The 20,312-nt window shown below is 40.7% G+C and overlaps 1 protein-coding gene across 1 annotated transcript in view; it reads left to right on the plus strand.

The window, feature by feature from the left end:
- LOC123972388 (sickle tail protein homolog) overlaps positions 1-20,312 on the plus strand; it is a 152,445-nt gene that overhangs the window by 43,613 nt on the left and 88,520 nt on the right. The window contains exons 3-5 of the mRNA XM_046051873.1: positions 5,745-5,943; positions 8,793-8,991; positions 11,104-11,191. Coding sequence (XP_045907829.1) covers positions 5,745-5,943; positions 8,793-8,991; positions 11,104-11,191 — 486 coding nt within the window. The remainder of the gene's footprint in view (positions 1-5,744; positions 5,944-8,792; positions 8,992-11,103; positions 11,192-20,312) is intronic.

Below are 20,312 nucleotides of genomic sequence, written 5' to 3' on the forward strand. Positions count from 1 at the left end.
TGACATGACAACATAGCGCAGTTGCTGCAAATTTGTTGGCTGCACATCCATGATGCCAATCACCACATCCCAAAGGTGCTCTGTTGGATTGAGATCTAGTGACTGTGGAGGCCGTTAGAGTAGAGTGAACTCATTGTCATGTTTTGCGACATGGTGCATTATCCTGCTGGAAGTAGCCATCAGAAGCTGGGTACACTGTGGTCATAAGGGGATGGACATGGTCAGCAACAATACTAGGTAGGCTGCCGTATTTAAACGATGCTCAGTTGGTACTAAGGGGCCCAAAGTGTGCCAAGAAAATATCCCCCACACTATTACACCACCACCAACAGCCTGAACCGTTGATAAAAGGCAGGATGGATCCATGCTTTCATGTTGTTTACACCAAATTCTGACCCTGTCATCTGAATGTCTCAGCTGAAATTGAGACTCATCAGACCAGGCAACTTTTTTCCAGTCTTCTATTGTCCAGTGTTGGTGAGCATGTGTGAATTATAGCCTCAGTTTCCTGTTCTTAGCTGACAGGAGTGGCACCCGATGTGGTCTTTTGCTGCTTTTGCCCATCTGCTTCAAGGTTCAACGTGTTGTGCGTTCAGAGATGGTGTTCTGCACACCTTGGTTGGAATAAGTGGTTATTAAAATCCGATTTCTTGAAGAAGCTTAAGAAGGCCAAATTTCAACACCAAGTTCTTGTCAGCTTTTACAGAGGAGCAATAGAAAGCATCCTGAAAGGAAACTTCACTAACTGGCATGGGATGTGCACGGCCCAGGACCGGAGGGCTCTGCAGCGGCTGATTAAACTACTCAGAACATCACTGGTACCCATCTCCCGAGCATACGTGATATTGGTTTGAACTTCAGCAAGTCATACATACCTAAATGCATTAAGTTGCTGCAATATGATTGCCCCCAAAAAAGTAAGCTAAATAAGCTATTTGTGTTAACCAGCACAGATGTACCTAATAAAGACTGGGGAGTGAATTGTCATTGTCCTGAGTACCTTCTCCTGAAGCAGGGGCACTGGGCTGCAAATCCTTGCATACAAATTCCCTATTGGTGGTGGCTTTTTCCAAGCTTCTGGCTACTGAGAATGAGTGTGGTGAAAAGTAGGCAGTCACACGAGGTTGTACAGTTGTCCCTCCGTTGCCTCACCTGGGTTGCAGTGAGAAGCTGAGTCCTCAGATTTGCTTTGGTTGCAGGACAAGATTTTTTGTGCTTTTGTGTCCAGCTTTACTCGCTGGTGTTCTCGATTTTGCTGATATGTAAATGCAGTAGGTCAAGCTGATTGATTAAAGCCCCCTCTGCTGGACCACGAGCTAACTACTTTAAGCTGTGTTGCACTTAAATTTTGAATTCAAACATTACATTGCAGTTAGAATATTTGAATTTCAAATAAAAAGTGGCAGGCCTCATCAATGACTATTAGGGCTGAATGATTAATTGCATTTGCAATAATATCGCGATATGATAAAATGAGATTTTCTAATCGCAAAGGCTGGATTACACTCTGGTCACATGACACGCAAAAGTAAAGCAGTCTGCAGAGGAAGTATCATCGTCTGTAGGTAGGCCTACCTGATGATATTATGAGATTATTTAATGCCATGACTTGATTCTCAAATTATCTTTCTCTGAAATTATTATAATTTGATACTTCTTCCCACCGCTGCTATTTTGGAAGAAGATGCAGTGCGGTGTCAGTTATTGTGCAAAACTTGCCTTGCTATCTTTTCTAATGTTACCTCACAGGGCAACACTTCTAGGGATTACTGACCTAAATGTTTGAAAGCATAACTCCATATGAACATAACGTTACTTCAAACGACATGTGGAAATGACTCATGAATTCATCGCGGAAGATAATTCATGCATCACCTTATTTCATCAAAACATATAGGCCTGGCTCACAGGAAAGAACTGTATGTGAGCTTTATGTGTAAAGAAGTGTATGTTTAATCTATCTAATATTTTGTTGGTCATACTAAACACTTATTTATTACTTGTCTATTTTGTATAATACAGAAGATGAAGATCTTAAAAAATAAAATCACTATTAGATTATTTTCCAAAATGGTTCAGCCCCAGTGAATAAACAGTGTTCACATGACCACCTCTGACTTCGACAAAGTATTTTTATTGCTGGGCTGTATTGGATTGCAGTTCACTGTACATGTGGAAAGTAGGGGTGTGCGATATGTATTGTCTACGATAATATCTTAATTGTTGTAACAATTTGTGAGCAGATATTATTGAGTAGGTTACGTCCCTCACTTTGCAAAAAACACCTTGTCTGCGCATTCACTGTGTCATGCATGCAGAACACGTGTGCTGGAGTTAAACAAGCCAAAAAATGTATGACTTGAAGTTAAAAATGTGTGAACAACCAATTTAAGCATATAAAACACTGACACCACCAGCCTCGCAGTCTTCGCTGATTGAATCGCTAGATATGGATCAGCCTCACTGGCATGGAGGTGGTTTGGCTTTGATAGGACAGATGTTGCTCAAAAGATGTCAATCTGCAAACTGTGTTGAAAATTGGTTGCCGTTATAGACCACAAACTAACCACCGCACGAAATATCAAGAACATCAAAAGCTTTGGGAGTCAGCTGTCCACGACAGACCTGAACCAGCACAGAAACACACCTACAAACACTGCTACACTGATGACACAGAGACGACTTCAGGTGATGCAGTAAGGGGTGAATCAACACCTTATGGTTTTATTATGTCACTCAGCTCAGAGAGCATAATGAGTTTCGGCCGGTGGTAAGGAAATACTGAAAACACATTTATACAAATATTTCTCAGGCAGGTGCAGTGCAAAAAACCTTTTTTAGTTCCAACCAGCGCATTCAAACTATGGTGTGTAATGAACACTTTATAACGCTTTATACTTAGGATTTGATTTATTAGACATGTCCACCTTTATACTAACCCAATTCACTTAGGCCTACGTGAATTAGCGACCTCCAGATACAGTAGCTGAAAATGATAGCATTTAGATGAAAAGTGCTTAAAAATGCATGGTGCTCAGAACACGGAACTCTGGGAGGCGTCTTGATGAAGATTAGATCACATGTAATCACCAAAGATTACACATACAGTATTACACATACGATAGCTCAATCAATCATTTGTGAGATCTAAGAGATCTATGAGATTCCAAAGACGTGTCTAAAAAGAACGTTAGTAGCTTCCTTAAGAGTCTTGGCTGCCTTTAGAAAACAAAATCAGTGTTGGAATGGAAACTATCCAGAATGGCCACTGCTGAACTGCTGTAACAAGGCTCATTCTTCTACCTGTGACTCATGTTTAGTGGCTCCAGCTGAGGTCCATGTGACAGCACTAAAAGCATCATCAGTCCTTTCCTTCAGATAACAGTGTGGGAGCGATGGATTCTGGCTTGTCAACTTCCCTCAGGGCTGTAATTAGCACACATGTTGTCTTTTTAACCTGGGAACAAACTGTGTGGCTTAGAAACACTGTACAGGAATGCACAACAGTAAGTGTGTGTGTGTGTGTGTTTCGTGTTTATGGATTTGAGAGTTTCAGTTGTTTTCCTTTTATGCAATCAGCCTGTAGTGTTTCTTGTAATGTGGAAGAGTCAGACTGATTGCTTTTCACTTCAATTTTATCTTTATAGTGTCAATTTTTAACAGAAGTTATCTCATTGCACTTTTCATATAGAGCAGCTCTAAACTGTATTCTTTGTAATATTATTAACAGAGACCCAACAATTGTGACCCTAACCCTGGGTCGTCAGTGCGCATATGTAGGCTCAGCGTGCTGAAGAGACTGAGCCCCAGCTTCACTGGTGTTGTGCCGAGTTGTCCTCACCTCGCGCCTCATTTATCACCGTTGATGAACCACACAAAGAATGTTGTATCGTTTTTAAACAGTGCTTGAAATAGTCCCATGACGTGCATGCAGTTGTCGGCCACACGGCATGCACGCACAACTCTGCACAAGACCGGTGAATGGCAGGCGCGAGAGAGAAACGGGTCAACAATAAGCCTCGATGTAGCTGGAAATGTGCAGTTTAAGTTACAGTGACTAATAGAGACTGATTAGAGATTAAAGCGGAGCTACCATGTGTAACCCCCTCCCCCGGCTCGCAATCGCCGTGCACAAACACACATGATTCATCTATCAGTGTCAGTGGACTATAGTCACGACTTGACCATTCTGATTGGACTATGTAAATCCTTAGTCGGGGGGCAGCCCTAATTGACTCCTTCATCCACTCCTCTAGCCCCACTGGATGAAAATGGAGGCTCTGCTCTTTATTTATCTGTTGCCATTGTAGGTAAGTTAATTCAGACAAAATGTGTGAATTGAGATATATTGTACATCGTGTATTGCAATTTAGCCTAAAAATATGGTAATATTCTATAAGGCCATGTCGCTCAGCCCTGCCTACAAATTTCTAATGATTTGTCAGTCACTGTTAATGCGTCCATCTTTGGGGAGGAAGAGGGGGTCGTTGTCATACCTTTTTTATATGCAAGAATGTTTGTTGGTTTGCCTCTATGACACACAGTTACCATAGTCTGATTAATTTACTTTATTATTTATAAAGCAGGACAGTTAACTTTAGTCTTGTTGTTCTTTGATAACCGCTAATAAAGAAAATAGTTTGTATAGGGGAGAGTAAAAATGTACTTAGGGTGAAAAACATTAATGTTGAACCCTGCCTGCCATCTGGAAACTGTTTTATTAATGAATAAACCTAAATTAGAATCACTTTTTGTAATAATAAAAATACCTGAACATTTAACAGATCGATCACAAAACACACATCTCAGTAAAATGTGTGGATATATTACTTCATCCTCACCTCTGTATTTTGGTATTTTTGGTATTAAACAGAACTTCAGCTTGGTCTAACATTATCATCACTGGACTCTGCGTGACCTACAGTACCAAACGTTGCCCCCACACCCACATGTCAGTCTCTGTCAGTTCAGATATACAGTCTTCCTCAAACCACCACCACCACTGCAGCTCGGGACAAAAGTAACCCTCAATTTTTTCCCCTGCGTGCAAAAGTTAGAGGAACAACCACACACACACACCTAGATTTATCTTGTACACTAAACATGGAGCACTAAGCTCAAAGCCAAAGCACAGAACTGCTGCATCTTATTAGCTTATTTGTATAATGGAATGTGACAGCAGTCTTGAAGTTGACGTAAAACTGTGCTGGCACTGAGTGTAGGGTATACAGCTGGTAGCAATACTTTTGGAGGGGACTGTGTGTGTAGTGTCTAATGTTGACATGCAGGCCGTCTTCAAATGTGTGTTTTTTTTTCTGACAGCTATGCAGACATGATTTATACAACACAACATCACAATACCATTAAACACCAGTAAACATTAAAGCTGGGGTAGGAAATTTATTTAGTTTTGTTTGTTGAAATGTTCTTTATATCCCAACAGCGATCAATCAATCAAATGCTCTGACACAAACATTGCTGTCCCAGGACTGTAATAAGCACAGCTAATCATTTCACAACATGCATAGAAATATTGTGTAGAAATCTATTAAATATTCCTCTGATGCCTGAAAGCAGAGGAAGAAGCACTTGAAAAGGTTAATCTTTTTGTAACAAATACACATTGTCTTTCTTTTGAAGCCATCTCATCATCATTTAAGCCCCCTGTCCTGTTTCCGTGTCACAGTCTCATATCATCTCAGTGTCATTCAGTCTGCTCTTTTATTCTTTTTCATTCCATCTAGAAGAAAATTCCCTGGCCCTCTGAAAGCCCATCCTGTGCAGGCGGACTGGACTTGGCGGGACAGCAGGACCCCCTGGCTTCAGCGGCCATGTCTGATGGAGAGGTGCTGCCCCCCACAGTCCCCTTTACAAGGGGCTGTAAAGCCAGAGCAAGTCTACCTGTGGGGTGGTCGAGTGGTCAGACAAGAGACAGGTTGCCTGGTACGTACACACACACACACACACACACACACACACACACACACACACACACTGTAGCGTTAATACCGCTTATTTAAGGCAGCACCAAAAATAGGTAGCATAGGCCAAAATACACTTACACAAAAGAAAAGTGGAGGGATGACACTGAACACGGCTGTCAGAGATTATCAATATTTAAACTAAATAACACAATTTAATTGGCACCAGCCTTAGAAAAGGGAAAATGAGGTCATGTAAAGCATGTTTGGGGAAAGTCTGTCCTTGAGTCCTAACAGAGCCTGTTTCATAACCCAGAGGCCTTGTGGACTACTACTTAAGGGAAGGTTTATTCTTTTATCAATCCAAGATACAAAATGTCATCAGCATGCACACTGATCACGCCACAGCTCAGATATACAGTTGAAACCTGAAGTTTACATACACTATATAAAAAGACACATGCTTTTTTCCTCACTGTCTGACATGAAATCAGACACTCATCACTTTTCCTGGTTAATGTCCAGTAGGATTACCAAAATTATTTATATTTGTTAAATGCCAGAATAATGACAGAAGGATTTATTTAGACAATTTTTTATTACTTTGGTCAAAGTCAGAAGTTTACATACATTTCATTAGTATTTGGTACCATTGCCTTTACACTGGATGACTTTGGTCAAATGTTTTGGATATCCTTCCACAAGCTTCTCACAATAGTTGACAGCAATTTTGGCCTATTCCTCCTGACAGAACTGGTGTAACTGAGCCAAGTTTGTAGGCCGCCTTGCTCGCACACCTTTTCAGCTCTTCCCCTAAATTTTCAATAGGTTTGAGATCAGGGCTTTGTGATGGCCACTTTGTTATCCTTAAGCCACGTTGGAAGCTGTTTGGCAGTATGCTTCGGGTCATTGTCCATTTGGAAGACCCATTTGCGCCCAAGCTTTAACTTCCTGGCTGATGTCTTGAGATGTTGCTTCAGTATTTCCACATAATGGTCTTTCCTCATGATGCCATCTATTTTGCGAAGTGCACCAGTCCCTCCTGCAGCAAATCAACCCCACAGCATGATGCTGCCACCCCCGTATTTCACAGTTGGGATGGTGTTCTCAGGCTTGCAAGCTTCCCCCTTATTCCTCCAAACGTAACGATGGTCATTATGGCCAAACGGTTCGATTTTAGTTTCGTCAGACCACAGGACATGTCTCCAAAAATGAAGGTCTTTGTCCCTGTGTGCATTTACAAACTGTAATATGGCTTTTTTTATGTTTCTTTTGGAGTAATGGCTTCTTCCTGGCAGAGTGGCCTTTTAGTAGGGGGTGGGGAAAAAATCGATAGCATAGTATCGTGATATTTGCCAGGGCAATACTGTATCGATACACGGACGCCAAGTATCAATATTTTAGTATATAAAATGCAGATGGGAGTTTTAACTTTTTGGTGCTAGAATGATAAAATCTATTGCTTTTTTAGTCCACTAGAAAACTTAACAGGACCATATAGAGGACTGAAAAAGTGATATGAACAAACAGAGAAATGTATCTTTTTAGATAAACAGATAAACAGACAAAGTTTGACTTTAGGGACCTAATTGGAAGTTGGAAAAAGGTAATAAATTGCAATATATCTCAATATATTTAAAATCGCAATAAAATCGAATCGCAACATAAATATCGTGATAATATCGTATCGTGGGGCCTCTGGTGATTCCCACCCCTACCTTTTAGCCAATGTCGGGACAGCATTCATTTCACTGTGGATAATGACAAACTCTTACCAGCTTCAGCCAGCATCTTCACAAGGTCTTTTGCTTTTGTTCTTGGGTTGATCTACACATTTTGGACCAAAGCACGTTCATCTCTGGGACACAGAACCCGTCTCCTTCCCGAGCGGTATGATGGCTGGACATTTCCATGGTGTTTATACTTGCTTACAACAGATGAACGTGATTTCTTTTGACTTTCCCATGATGTTACACAAAGAAGCAGTGTGTTTCAGGTGTGCCTTAAAAAACATCCACAGGTGTGTCTCTAATTAACATAATCAGAAGCATCATCCGGGCTTTCCAAAATTGTTTAAAGGCATAGTAATCTTAGTGTATGTAGACTTCTGACTTTGAACAAAGTAAAGCAAGTAAAAATAGTCTAAATAAATTCTTCTCTCATTATTCTGGCATTTAGCCAATATAAATAATTTTGGTAATCCTAACGGACCTAAAACAGGAAAAGTGATTGTCTGATTTCATGTCAGACGGTGAGAAAAAAAAGGATATGTGTATTTTATATAGTGTATGTAAACTTCTGGTTTCAACTGTACACATGTACAAGGCCATGACCTGCACAGTCTGACTACTACTACATAGAAAGCTGAGTTCAGGGCTGAGCCCGGCTCTGGTTTGGGTGCCCATTTAGGACTCCGCTAACACTGCTAAGTTAGCTGCACAGTTAGCTAATGGCAGCTGTCCGCAGTTATGACCTGATATTGATATGCTGCCCCGACAGGTGTAGTCTCAGTTCACATTGTACCTTTAAATCCTCACGTACGTCCCGAGCAGCCTGCTGACAATAGTCCTTCCAGGGACTGTGATGTAAGAATGTTGAGTTTTTATTCACACTGCAGACGTGTTTAGTTAAAGATACTGTACTGCCTTAATTTCAACTCTTGGAGGCCACCAGGTGCATTAAGGTGTGTGGCATTGTTAATTAAGGGATGATGACATTATGTCATGCTTGCATACACTTACACAGTAGCGGCCTCTAACAATAACCCAGGGGTTAGACACGTAGTTTGGTTGTCAGATGTGGTGCATTCAGATTAATGGATGTTCTCCTGTCAGAGACTAAAGCCCTCCCTGCCTGTGTGTGGTGTCTCAGGTGTGTTATACCTGCAGTACGGGGAGGAGACGAAGCAGGTCAGGATGCCTGCTGAGATCAGCAGTCAGGACGCTCTGCAGGCTCTGTTTGTCACTGCCTTCCCCCATCAGCTCACCATAAAGATGCTGCAGTCTCCCAACATGGCCATCTACATCAAAGACACCAGCCGCAACGTCTACTACCACCTGGAGGACATCAGGTGAGGGCCTGTTGATGCAGTAATTAGTCATTAACGTGCGTACTAAAGAACACCAACTTGTGTGCCTCCTAAATTACTGTGATACAGAAAAGGGTGATTCTGAAATGATGTAGACGACCATTCCCTGCTCTCCTTTCTACCCATTCATAATGTCAAGATATACGTTCATAGTTATGTTCAGTTCAGAAGTAAGCTGGCAGGTTCAGTTACTAACTAATATCAGATAGATTTTAGAAATATGAATAAAGTTGTAAATATTACATTATTAAATAGATGAATGGAATCAGGGACCAATAACCAACTGTTGAAACAGTCTCAACTGTGAAGAGTGAATCTGAGCACTGACCGTGGTTTATTTCAATCTAAAATATAATGAACAAAGCATGACACCAATCATCATGTACACCAATCCATCCATCCATCGTCAACCGCTTATCCTGCATATTTTTTTGAAACTCCACAAAGATTTCAACTTGTCACTAAATCCATTCCAGAATTTAAAAAAATCTTCCAGAATTTAAAATATCTATCCCAAAACACATCTGTATTTTTTACTCACCTACATGTTTAAAATATGCACAATCCACTTAAACAGTACTTTCCTTCTAGTTTTTAATTAATTATTCTAGTTATTTATTTTTTTTAATGCAAACAGGAACACTTTAATTCCTAACTTGAAAAAGTATTTTGATTTTACACAATATCTAAAAATGTTAATGTGCATGCAGGTGAAATAATTAGTCTGCAGATTCCCAGAAACCCTCTTTATTTATTATTCTAATAGCTCTTTTTTGAAGTTTAATTATAGGGTCCATATTTGTTTTAAATGCATTTCCCCAAACCTGTGATCGGGGGAAGAGCTACCTGTGCTGTGAATCAACAGATAGCAGATATGTACAGCGAGCTAACCTTGACACCCAGCTGTATTCTAACGTTAACATATCTATCCTTATTAGCTAGGCTCCTTACATGCTTGCTTAGAACTTATTTGAAGTTGGGTCTCCGACACTGACAGCGTTGTGTTTAAAAAAAAGACACTAACTTCTTACAGTTAACTTCAATGCTTTAGTTTTTCTATACCTGTACACATGGCTCTGTTTCAGTGTGTTTGTGAGAGAGAGAGAGAGGGAGTGAGCAAGCAGATTTACTGAGGGAATCTATGCGCTGCGTGCAGCTCCACCATACATTTTGATTTTACTCTTTACTTAAATAGTATAGTATGTGACTGTCTGTTGATATTGAGGCTTGTAATGTCGCCACAAATAAATCAATGAATGGGAAACACTGCAGTGTGGTGCAGATTCTCCAGATGTTTTTATTCATCTTAGTTCTGATAGTGAGTTAGTTAGAATCTCCTTAATATAGGCACATGAAAACCCAGTTGCTGATTATCCCTTCAATCGTTGATAGGAGATCCAATTGCCAATCGGAACAAGCCTAGTGTACACTGCTCATCAGAAATACACATTCACAGACACGCACACACACACACCAACAGCCTTCAGGAGCAATTTGGGGTTCAGTATCTTGCCCAATGACACTTTGGGGGTGGAACCACCAATCTCCTGTACCTGTACCTCCTGAGCCTCAGCCGCCCACAGCAATAACATTTTATGGCCTGGCAGAGATGTTCATTACAACCATTTCCTTATTGCATTTATAAAAAAATTACTTGCTTTTGAAATTACGGTAGTAGTACATCAGAGTAATTTCCATGATTTAGAAAGTCTCAGCAGCCATTAAAGTAATAGAGGAGGGTCAGGCAGTGTTAAGCATCTGCTGATAAATTATCGTCACTGACTCCAATTTGCAAAGCCATTGTGATGAAGATCCAAGTCAGATATTAATGATTGTATCTTAAACATCATGAACAAAATACTAATTCCCTCAAAATAAGAATTTACAACAGTAACAAGTATATTTTTTTGGTCTTGCACATCTCATCCATCTGATCACTCAGTTGTTTTTTTTTACTTTTCTTGTAAATCTTAAATATTCTGTTGCACGAATGTTGTTGTGTGAATGGTGATTCTGCATATAATAAAGTGTCAGACATTTTATCCATTTGTTAACGCACATTCAGCTGTCACTGTGTGTTCTGTGTGCTTCTAGAAACATCACATCCCACTCCTGTCTCAAGGTTTATCATAAAGACCCAACACATGTGTTCAAACGCTATGCCAGGCCTGCCAACACAGAGGTGAGTCAGCCAAAACACCCTCCATATTTTTCATTGTATCCTACAGTGTTATGAATCAACTGTTTCCAGTTTCAGACATGACTAATAATTCAGTTCGATTTTATTTATATAGCGCCAATTCATAACAGAAGTGATGTCATTGCACTAGGAATGCAAGACTATGGTCAATGGTAAATGGCTTGAAAATATGTAAATATTAAATATAAATCATAAATATTCATTGTATAGTATTTCTATAGTATTATGTAGATGTGAAGATAGCTTACTTGTTGGACTGAGCAAAACAGCCACCCTAAGTGGGATTTCCTTACTATCGGCTGCTCCCCCTACAATAAGATGTCGCCCCTTGTGGGTTAGGGTTAATCACTCCATGCTCAACACTGGAACTCCCCAGGGCTGTGTGCTCTGCCCCCTTCTGGTTAAGCTGTACACCCAAGACTACAACTCCCGACATGGAGAGAACTCTATTGTGAAGTTTGCGGACGACAACACCATCACTGACTGGATTTCAAACAACGATGAGAATTTATATTGGGAGGAAATTGATCTTTGATGGAATCCAGGAGATCTTGCAGAGTGGTGTGCAGAGAATGTCAGCAAAACCAAGAAAATAAAGACACACACTCCTGTCTCCATCAGTGGAGCTGAGGTGGAGCAGGTGAACAGTTTCAGGTTCCTGGGAATCAGCATCACAGAAAACCTGACATGGTCATCTCACATCTCCACGCTGGTGAAGAAAGCTCAGAAACGACTTTTTCTTGAGGAAGCTTAAGAAGGCCAAATTCCCACGCCAAGTTCTTGTCAGTATTTACAGAGGAGCAATAGAAAGCATCCTGAGTGGAAACACCACAAACTGGCATGGGATGTGCACGGCCCAGGACCAGAGGACTGGGTGATTAAACTGCTCAGAAGATCATTGATACCCATCTCCCGAGCATCAGTGATATCTGTGAGGTGAGGTGCCTACGCAGAGCCCAAAGGATACTAAAGACAGTTTCTACTGCCACACTACCAGACTGCAGAGCAGCCTTTTCCCCCAGGCTTTTTTTATCCCTGTGTCGGCACCCCTCCTGCGTCTACAGTGTTCTCGTTGAACTGACAGCCTTTGATTCAACTGCAGACAGGGCAAAACCATCTCTTGGGACGTTAAACCTTAAACCTAAGCTATTGGTGCTGGAATTAATGACAGAAGTGGCAGAATCACATACTGTATAATGATTTCACATCACAAATCATCGGATGTGCTTTTGTAAAACGCCATCTTTGATGTCCAAGACTGATACACTACTTTGGCCCTGTCGCTACCCAGCAGGCACAGTTTTTCTCTTTTGACTTTGTTTTGCTTGTACAGTTATACCGCAAGGAAACATAAAGCCAGTTCTCGCAAATGTCCAGGTCTTTGTTACTGACATCTGAAGATAAACACTCCGTGTGATGTTCATAAGCCTCCTGAGGTCCTGTCCTGCTGATAGAGATCACAGGACAGACTAACACACACTATCATCCACAAACACACACACACACACACTAAAAAACATGAAAGGCACAGTGTTTTCTGTGTATTGAGGACTATCACATACTGAAAATCCACTGAATATACAGTTTGACTTGGTGTGGTGAAACACCAAAGCAAAGACATATGAAAGTACAGATAAACACGTACAAAAATGTCAGTGCCGGGGGAATTTACAAATGAAAATCTAAAATACATTTTTTCACTTCACTATTTTGACATCACTCTTGGTCTTGTCTCTTCATCCATTTTAAAGTGAGAAATATTCACAAGCAAACAGCGGAGGGATGTATTTGTGCAGACATTTAAACTTCTGAGGCCACTTACATGGTTTTAAATATTTAACTGCTAGCTAGTTGTGAGTGTTGGCTGTCAGTCCAAGTGGTTGGTAGTTCAGACAATAGCTTTCTATGGTATTAAAAAGCAACCAGAAGGAGAACCTCACCTGCACTTGGGCATCAATAGTGTTGTTGAGCAAGAGAACCACAGAGTGCTGCCGATAATAGAGTGTGTCAAAATAATAAGTGGCTTTGGACCTCCAGCATGTAACTCCCCAAATAACCATAGACTGTCATTTTATGTTTCTAGATTAAAGAAAAGAGATACCATTTGTTAATAGGTGTATTTTTGAATTTTGGAAAGAGCCAGGCTCACTGTTTCCTTCTGTTTCCACCATTTATTCTAAGCTAGGCTAACCATGTCCTCAAACAAGTCCAACAACATGTTTTGCAGGTTGTTTATCCATGCCTCCCAAAATGACACATGAGAAACAGTTAGGATTAGGTTGGCTAGGATAACAACAACAAAATACAATAACTAATTGGTTAGGTTTAGGAAAATGTTGTGGTTTGGGAAGTATGGTATCTTACTTTTGGAAACAAATAAGTGTATTTCCCAAAATGTTGAACTGTTCTTCAATAATACACATCTCAGAAGAATAGGGAAAAACATTAAGTGACCATATTTGAAAGTAGAAGGTTTTCAACTGACAGAAACAATATGCAGATGATGTAAATAGGATGTTCTCTGGAGTGGCATATGGAATTTGACAAGAACAAGACAGGTGGCATGAATACATATTAGCCAAGGAGTCTTAAATAGACCAGTACTAGGTAAACAACAGGAGATTGTTAGTATAGGTTATATTCCCCCTGAGTGTACTGCTGTGGCTCTGCACTGCACATGACCTCTCTGAACAGAGAGTGGGCGGATGTCTGACTGTGTAGCAGTGATGAGGAAAGACAGGTTCAACAAGGCCACAGTAAACATGTTGTGCCCCATAAATGATGCAGTCACCTCGGGCCAATCAGCAACAAATATGTCACCTTGTTTTGACCCATAATTATAGCATCTCCTGGACAAGTGAGTCATGTTGCAAATGTGGCAGCACAGCACAGAGATGCAGCATTTCCTCTCAGCTTCAGTATCCTGAGAACACCCACTCAGTGCTGTTGTCTGAGAATCACAGATACTGTGTCACTGTAGGCAACTACCCTGCTAGAGAGGCCTCTTTAATGTAACAGATAATCAAATATGATGGCCGATGATCCTCTTCCTCCGTTGTTTTTAACAATTATGAAAAGGTTGCACGGAACAAGCCCTTTTACTAACATGCAGTCCATATGTCGTATTTCATTAAGGCATCTTGACAAAGTCCATGCTTCATGTTGTCTGAACTGTCCTGATAACATGCCGCTACTTTCTATCCATGAGTTTGGGATGTGTTGCCAATTACTGGGATTATTTTTGTCAGTGAGGGGGTCTGATTCTGTCGGAAAACCGAGACACTGTTATGCTCCCACTTGTCACATATAGGATATTGACCCAGATGTGCCTCCTTCACTGTCCACTGCCTTCTCTGCTATTCACACACTGTAATAGTATGGCGTGACCTACAGACAGTCCAGTTAGTCTGTGGAATGTCCTCTGTTCATTTCCCCATGTCATTTCCCATATATTGTATAAATTCTTGAAGACAGAATTGATAAACTCCCGCACATAACTTTATTTATTTAGATATCCAAAGATTAAAATGAGTGATAGTTTGAGTGTAAGAGTTCAGTTCAGTTATGGTTTCTCTGCAGTTCAAACCTGATCAAGTCTTCTCAATGTTTCGCTCCCTGCAGGGAGTTTCACATCTGAGTCAGCCACAGATGCTCATTGAAAAGGAATCGCTTATTAAATTGTCTCGCAGAGGAGCAAGTTCATAACACACTGGTTATTTTAGCTTTTCTGCACAGTAAATACAGTTAATTGTATTTACACATTAATTAATTAACGGCGACAATTTTTTTATCGCAAGTTAACGCAGTTTTTATTATTACGCTATTATTATGAAAGTCCGTTTCTCACTGGCTCTGAATACACATCCAGAACCATGGGTCACGGAGGGGTGGGATATTGATCAGCCTGCAAATCAGCCACAAGCAGTGGAGAGAGGCTTCAGCAGACTACGCTGCAGTGTGAGGGAGGAGATAAACAAAAGCAAAACAAGCGATCAAACGCCACAGCCAAGTGGATAGCTCCACACTGCATGCTGGTTAGTACTAGGGAAGATGTCGGTCTTAGGAACGTTCTTAAAATCACAATGTAGTCACTTGGCCCTGCGGGGTTGCTCTGCGCTCCGGTGAACAGGATACAAATGCTCCGCGAGTAAACAGCAGGCGCTCTATGGAGAATAGCCATGGCAACGGCTTCTGTGCGCTACACAGCTGTAACCTATTTAACATTGTAAAGAAAGGTGAAATTAGTTTAGTAGAGTGTCCAAAATCTTAGAAACTTTCTCAATAGAAAAACAAGATTTTTATAGATACCTGCAGTTGAGAACTTATTATAATAAAAACTTCAACAGGGAAAACACTAGAGAACCCAGTAAACCAATTATTCATAAATGCATACAAATCTGAAACTAAAAGAGGGAATATCTCCCTGTTGTGCCTTCTCAACCTCAAAGCCAAGTCAACAAAATATAAAGATCATATGAGATAAAGAAGGAGAACAGACAGTCACAGACGAAGTATGGCAAAATATTTTTTTGTCTCAATGGAAAATCACAAAGGTTATATTCAGTCTGCAGGCCTTAATGCTCAATTCCGATTTTTTCCCAGATCCAATTTTTTGACATTAATGTTTAAATTAATGTTTAAATGTGGCCCATATAGTGCAGAAGATAACAATGACGTCACACGCAGCACGCTGTCGTGCAGAAGCTAACAGAGGTTAGCTCCCGTTAGCTCATACTTGCTCAACCTCCCAATTTTCTCCCAAGATTGCCGTTTTTCATTGTCCTCTCAGGGGTCACATTTCTCCTGAATTATGACAAGTGTTCAAATCACACATGATTTTTTGTCACTCCACTGATGAAATCACATTATGATGACCTTGCAGATTGTTTTTGTGTCATCTTAGTTCTGATAGTGAGTTAGGTAGAATCGCCTTAATATAGGCACATGAAAACCCAGTCGCTGATTATCCCTTCAATCGTCGATAGGCGATCTAATTGCCAATCGGAACAAGCCTAGTGTACACTGCTGCATACATAGTGGGGTTGCAACAGCATGAGCTTTTCATGGTATGACAACTGTCATATCACGGAAAATATCACGGTTTCTTTAATATCAACAAATGCTTTGTTAAATACTTGATCAGCTCACATTTATTTATCATCATTTACCATTACTTCTTTCAGGCAGAATAAGTTAAATGCTATAGTTAAACTATTCACTAACATTGGCCCTCTTCGACTGATAAACATGGCACTATCTAGCTTTGTGGCTAATCTGATTTAGTAACGGGCAGCGTTAGCTGCTGTAAGCTATGTAAGAGAATATTTAGAAGTGATGAACTAGGGAGAAATGATAGTTTACTAGAACTGCCACACTGTTTCTGCTGGACCCTGGTCAGCTGATTGTTTTGTTCTATGGTGGATTTGTGGCGCTGTTTTCAACAGGGGAGTGCAACACTCATGACATGATTGAAGGATCTCTCTCTCTGTTTCATTAATTCGCTCTTATAAACCCACGAAAACGATTTAACTGCAATTGGCTCATATCGGCTGATAACATTGGCTGGACAATAAATTGGTCAGGCTATAGTAAAAAGGCAACCTTTTGAAAATAAATAAAGATGCCCAGGTGCAGGTGTGATTCTCTGTCCGCTTGATTTTTTAATACCATAGAAAAGCAAATGTACTTAGTATGTTTCTGTCAATCTTCATTTCATGGTATACCATGACACTGATATACCACTGCTACTGTCATGTAATCAGCCCTCATGTAATGATGTCAACACAGTATCGTTTCCAGCATAATATGTCATATGTACAATTTAATTTCTAAAAATACTTAAGTAATGTTTACTGTTGAGAGCTGAGAATTTTGATGGTACAGCAGCCTCTGTTAGAGCTTTTCTTGCTGTTGGACTTGGTTGGAGTCACAGAGAGTTTGCGTGCTGAGAGAGGAGATACTGCCTGAAAGCTGAAAGCCAGTCGGAGCTGAGTCATAGTTGGATGAAGATTTTTTTGTTGCGGGGAATTTGTGTCAACCTAATTTGTGCTGGAACAATCATATGATTGACAGCCTGCTCTCCTTGTGGAACTGGTCTGGACGTTGCACTGCAGGGTTTATTTGTTGGATTTTCAAACTCCCGGCGGTTTATGTGTTACGACACGTCGGCTCTGTAAGTTTAGAGTTCTCCGCCCCTTCGAAATAAAGAGATGGATTTGAATGGTGTCACCCACTCAGTCATAAGGGCTGCTGTGCACCTCTCATCTGAACAGCTACAGGATTATTGACTGTGTTCATGCTGAGGTAAGTCACAAACAGCACAAAATATATTACATTTACAAAGCTGTAGTTTGGAATACAGCAGAAACGGATCAGTATGCAACAAAAACAAAATCCTCATGGTACATGCGGTTACATGTTACAGGTTACATGCAGGTTTAGAACCTCTATAATGAGTGCCAACTGAATCTGTGTGCTAAACCTTCAGGTACTGAAAATGATTGGCACCAACCCTGATCAGACTGATTTAAATCATCATCTTTTTAATTTCATATTGTACGGTGTTTATTTCTTTTACAGCTGGTAGATCGGTGATTCAGCCTGAGACTTACATTTACATTTTACAAAAGCTTGTTGCATTTAAGAATCATCCATTATTATTTCCATATTACTTATACTCACGAACCACATTAGGACCAATGACAATGCACACGTGCAGTAGAGGATTACAGTCCAATAGAAAGATGGAGGATTCTATGCTATTACATGTTTTCACTTTCCATGTTCCATTTTCCATGGCTTAAAGTGCTATTAGTGGTAATATAGCCAGAAACAATGAAGTTGTATCTAACCCTGTAGGTCAGGCTTTGCTGTAAGGGTAGAAAACCGCAAAGGGGGCACAGTTGTCCAAGTCCTTTATGTTCTTTTCATAAAGTAGATTTTACAACTATGATGACGGTGCAGTGCTTTGTGCCTTGACATGGCATATCATTTGTAAACTATGACTGTGTGTGTTATTCATATGCATTAATATTACTAATGCTAACAGGCACTAAATGTAGTCGATCAAATAAGCAACAGTCTAACCATCAAAGAAACTGCAGCAGCTCTCTGATAATTCCGTAGGCAGCAGTAAAAATATCCACAAGCTAACAGGCTAACATGAACCAAGTATACTGGCTGACTCTGGTGCATTAACCAATCTGGCAAGCCCAGAATTCCTTAAATGGTCTCTTCAGTATTATTTAGCGTACAGGCTGCAGTTCACCAGAAAAACGTCAGTATAGGATGTTTGTAGGACGGGGTGGTTGAATGGGTCAAACCCCAGAATTACACTCAGGATTGGCGTTCGAGTCCCATGTGATGCATCTTAGTTGTACAAAATCTTTGTTGGGAGTTGCACATGCGCAGTTCCCTGGTATGGACTACTAGCCAATCAGAAGCAGAGAAGGGCGGATCGTAAGAAACAAGGTAGTGTGATACTATTCCTAGCAGCACTAGGAAACAGAGGCAAGGAAAAACTTCCTTTTAAGAGGCAGAAACCTCGAGCAGAACCATGGCTCAGGGTGGGCGGCCATCTGCCTCGACCGGTTGGGGTGAGAGAGAGAGAGAGAGAGAGAGAGAGAGGGAGAGAGAGAATGCAGCCTACACAATATACACACAGAGGTACAGACAGTAAAGGTGATGTTGCTATAGACTAAATGAAAAATGGTACAGATATTTATAGTAGTACTAATGGTAACAGTCGTAATGTTAATGATTATAATAACAATAGGACTAGTAACAATAGTTGTTGTAGCAGAGGGTGTCGAGCATGAACACGGGGGCAGCAGGTGACCCGCAGCCACAGATCCAGACTCCACAGCTCCAGAGCCAGAAAACCTGCAGGAAGTGATAGGAGAGAGGAGAGGGACGAGAAAGCACAAGACTACCAGAAAGGGGAGAAGTTGTGTTAGTAACATGCAATAATGGGATGAGGTTGCATACAGAGGGAAAGAAAGTAGAGGAGAGAGGAGCTCAGTGCATCATAGGAAATCCCCCGGCAGTATAGGCCTATAGCAGCATAACTAAGGGACGGTTCTGGACTAACCTGGGCCAGCCCTAACTATAAGCTTTATCAAAGAGGAAAGTCTTAAGCCTACTCTTAAATGTGGAGATGGTGTCTGCCTCCTGAACCCAAACTGGAACCTCGTTCCACAGGAGAGGAGCTTGATAGCTGAATGCTCTGGCTCCTAGTCTACTTTTGGAGACTCTAGGAACCAAAAGTAGCCCTGCATTCTGGGAGCGCAGTGCTCTGGTGGGGTAGTAAGGTACTATGAGCTCTTTAAGATAAGATGGTGCCTGACCATTAAGAGCTTTGTAGGTAAGATGAATGATTCTATTCTGGATTTTACTGGAAGCCAATGCAAAGAAGCTAAGACAGGAGAAATATGATCTCTTTTCCTGGTTCCTGTCAGAACACGTGCTGCAGCATTCTGGATCAGCTGAAGAGTCTTAACGGACTTTTTCGAGCAGCCTGATAATAAGGAATTGCAGTAATCCAGCCTAGAAGTAACAAATGCATGGACTAGTTTTTCTGCATCATTTTTAGACAGGATGTTCCTGATTTTCGCAATATAACGTAGGTGAAAAAAGGCGGTCCTTGAAATTTGCTTAATGTGAGACTTAAACGACATGTCCTGATCAAAGATAACTCCAAGATTCCTCACAGTGGTGCTGGAGGCCAGGGCGATGCCATCAAGGGAAACTATATCTTTAGATAATGCGTCATGGAGGTGCTTAGGCCCCAGAACAATAACTTCAGTTTTATCTGAGTTTAACATTAGAAAATTACAGGTCATCCAGGTTTTAACATCCTGAAGGCACATTTGAAGTTTAGCTAACTGATGAGTTTCATCTGGTTTGATCGATAGATATAACTGAGTATCATCTGCATAACAATGAAAGCTTATGGAATATTTCTTGATAATATTGCCTAAAGGAAGCATATATAAAGTGAAGAGGATTGGTCCGAGGACAGATCCTTGAGGAACTCCATGACTAACTGTGGCATGCATGGAGGACTCATCATTAACATATACAAACTGAAATCGATCTGATAAAT

Source organism: Micropterus dolomieu, linkage group LG06, assembly GCF_021292245.1.
Source record: "Micropterus dolomieu isolate WLL.071019.BEF.003 ecotype Adirondacks linkage group LG06, ASM2129224v1, whole genome shotgun sequence".
Taxonomy (NCBI): Eukaryota; Metazoa; Chordata; class Actinopteri; order Centrarchiformes; family Centrarchidae; genus Micropterus; species Micropterus dolomieu.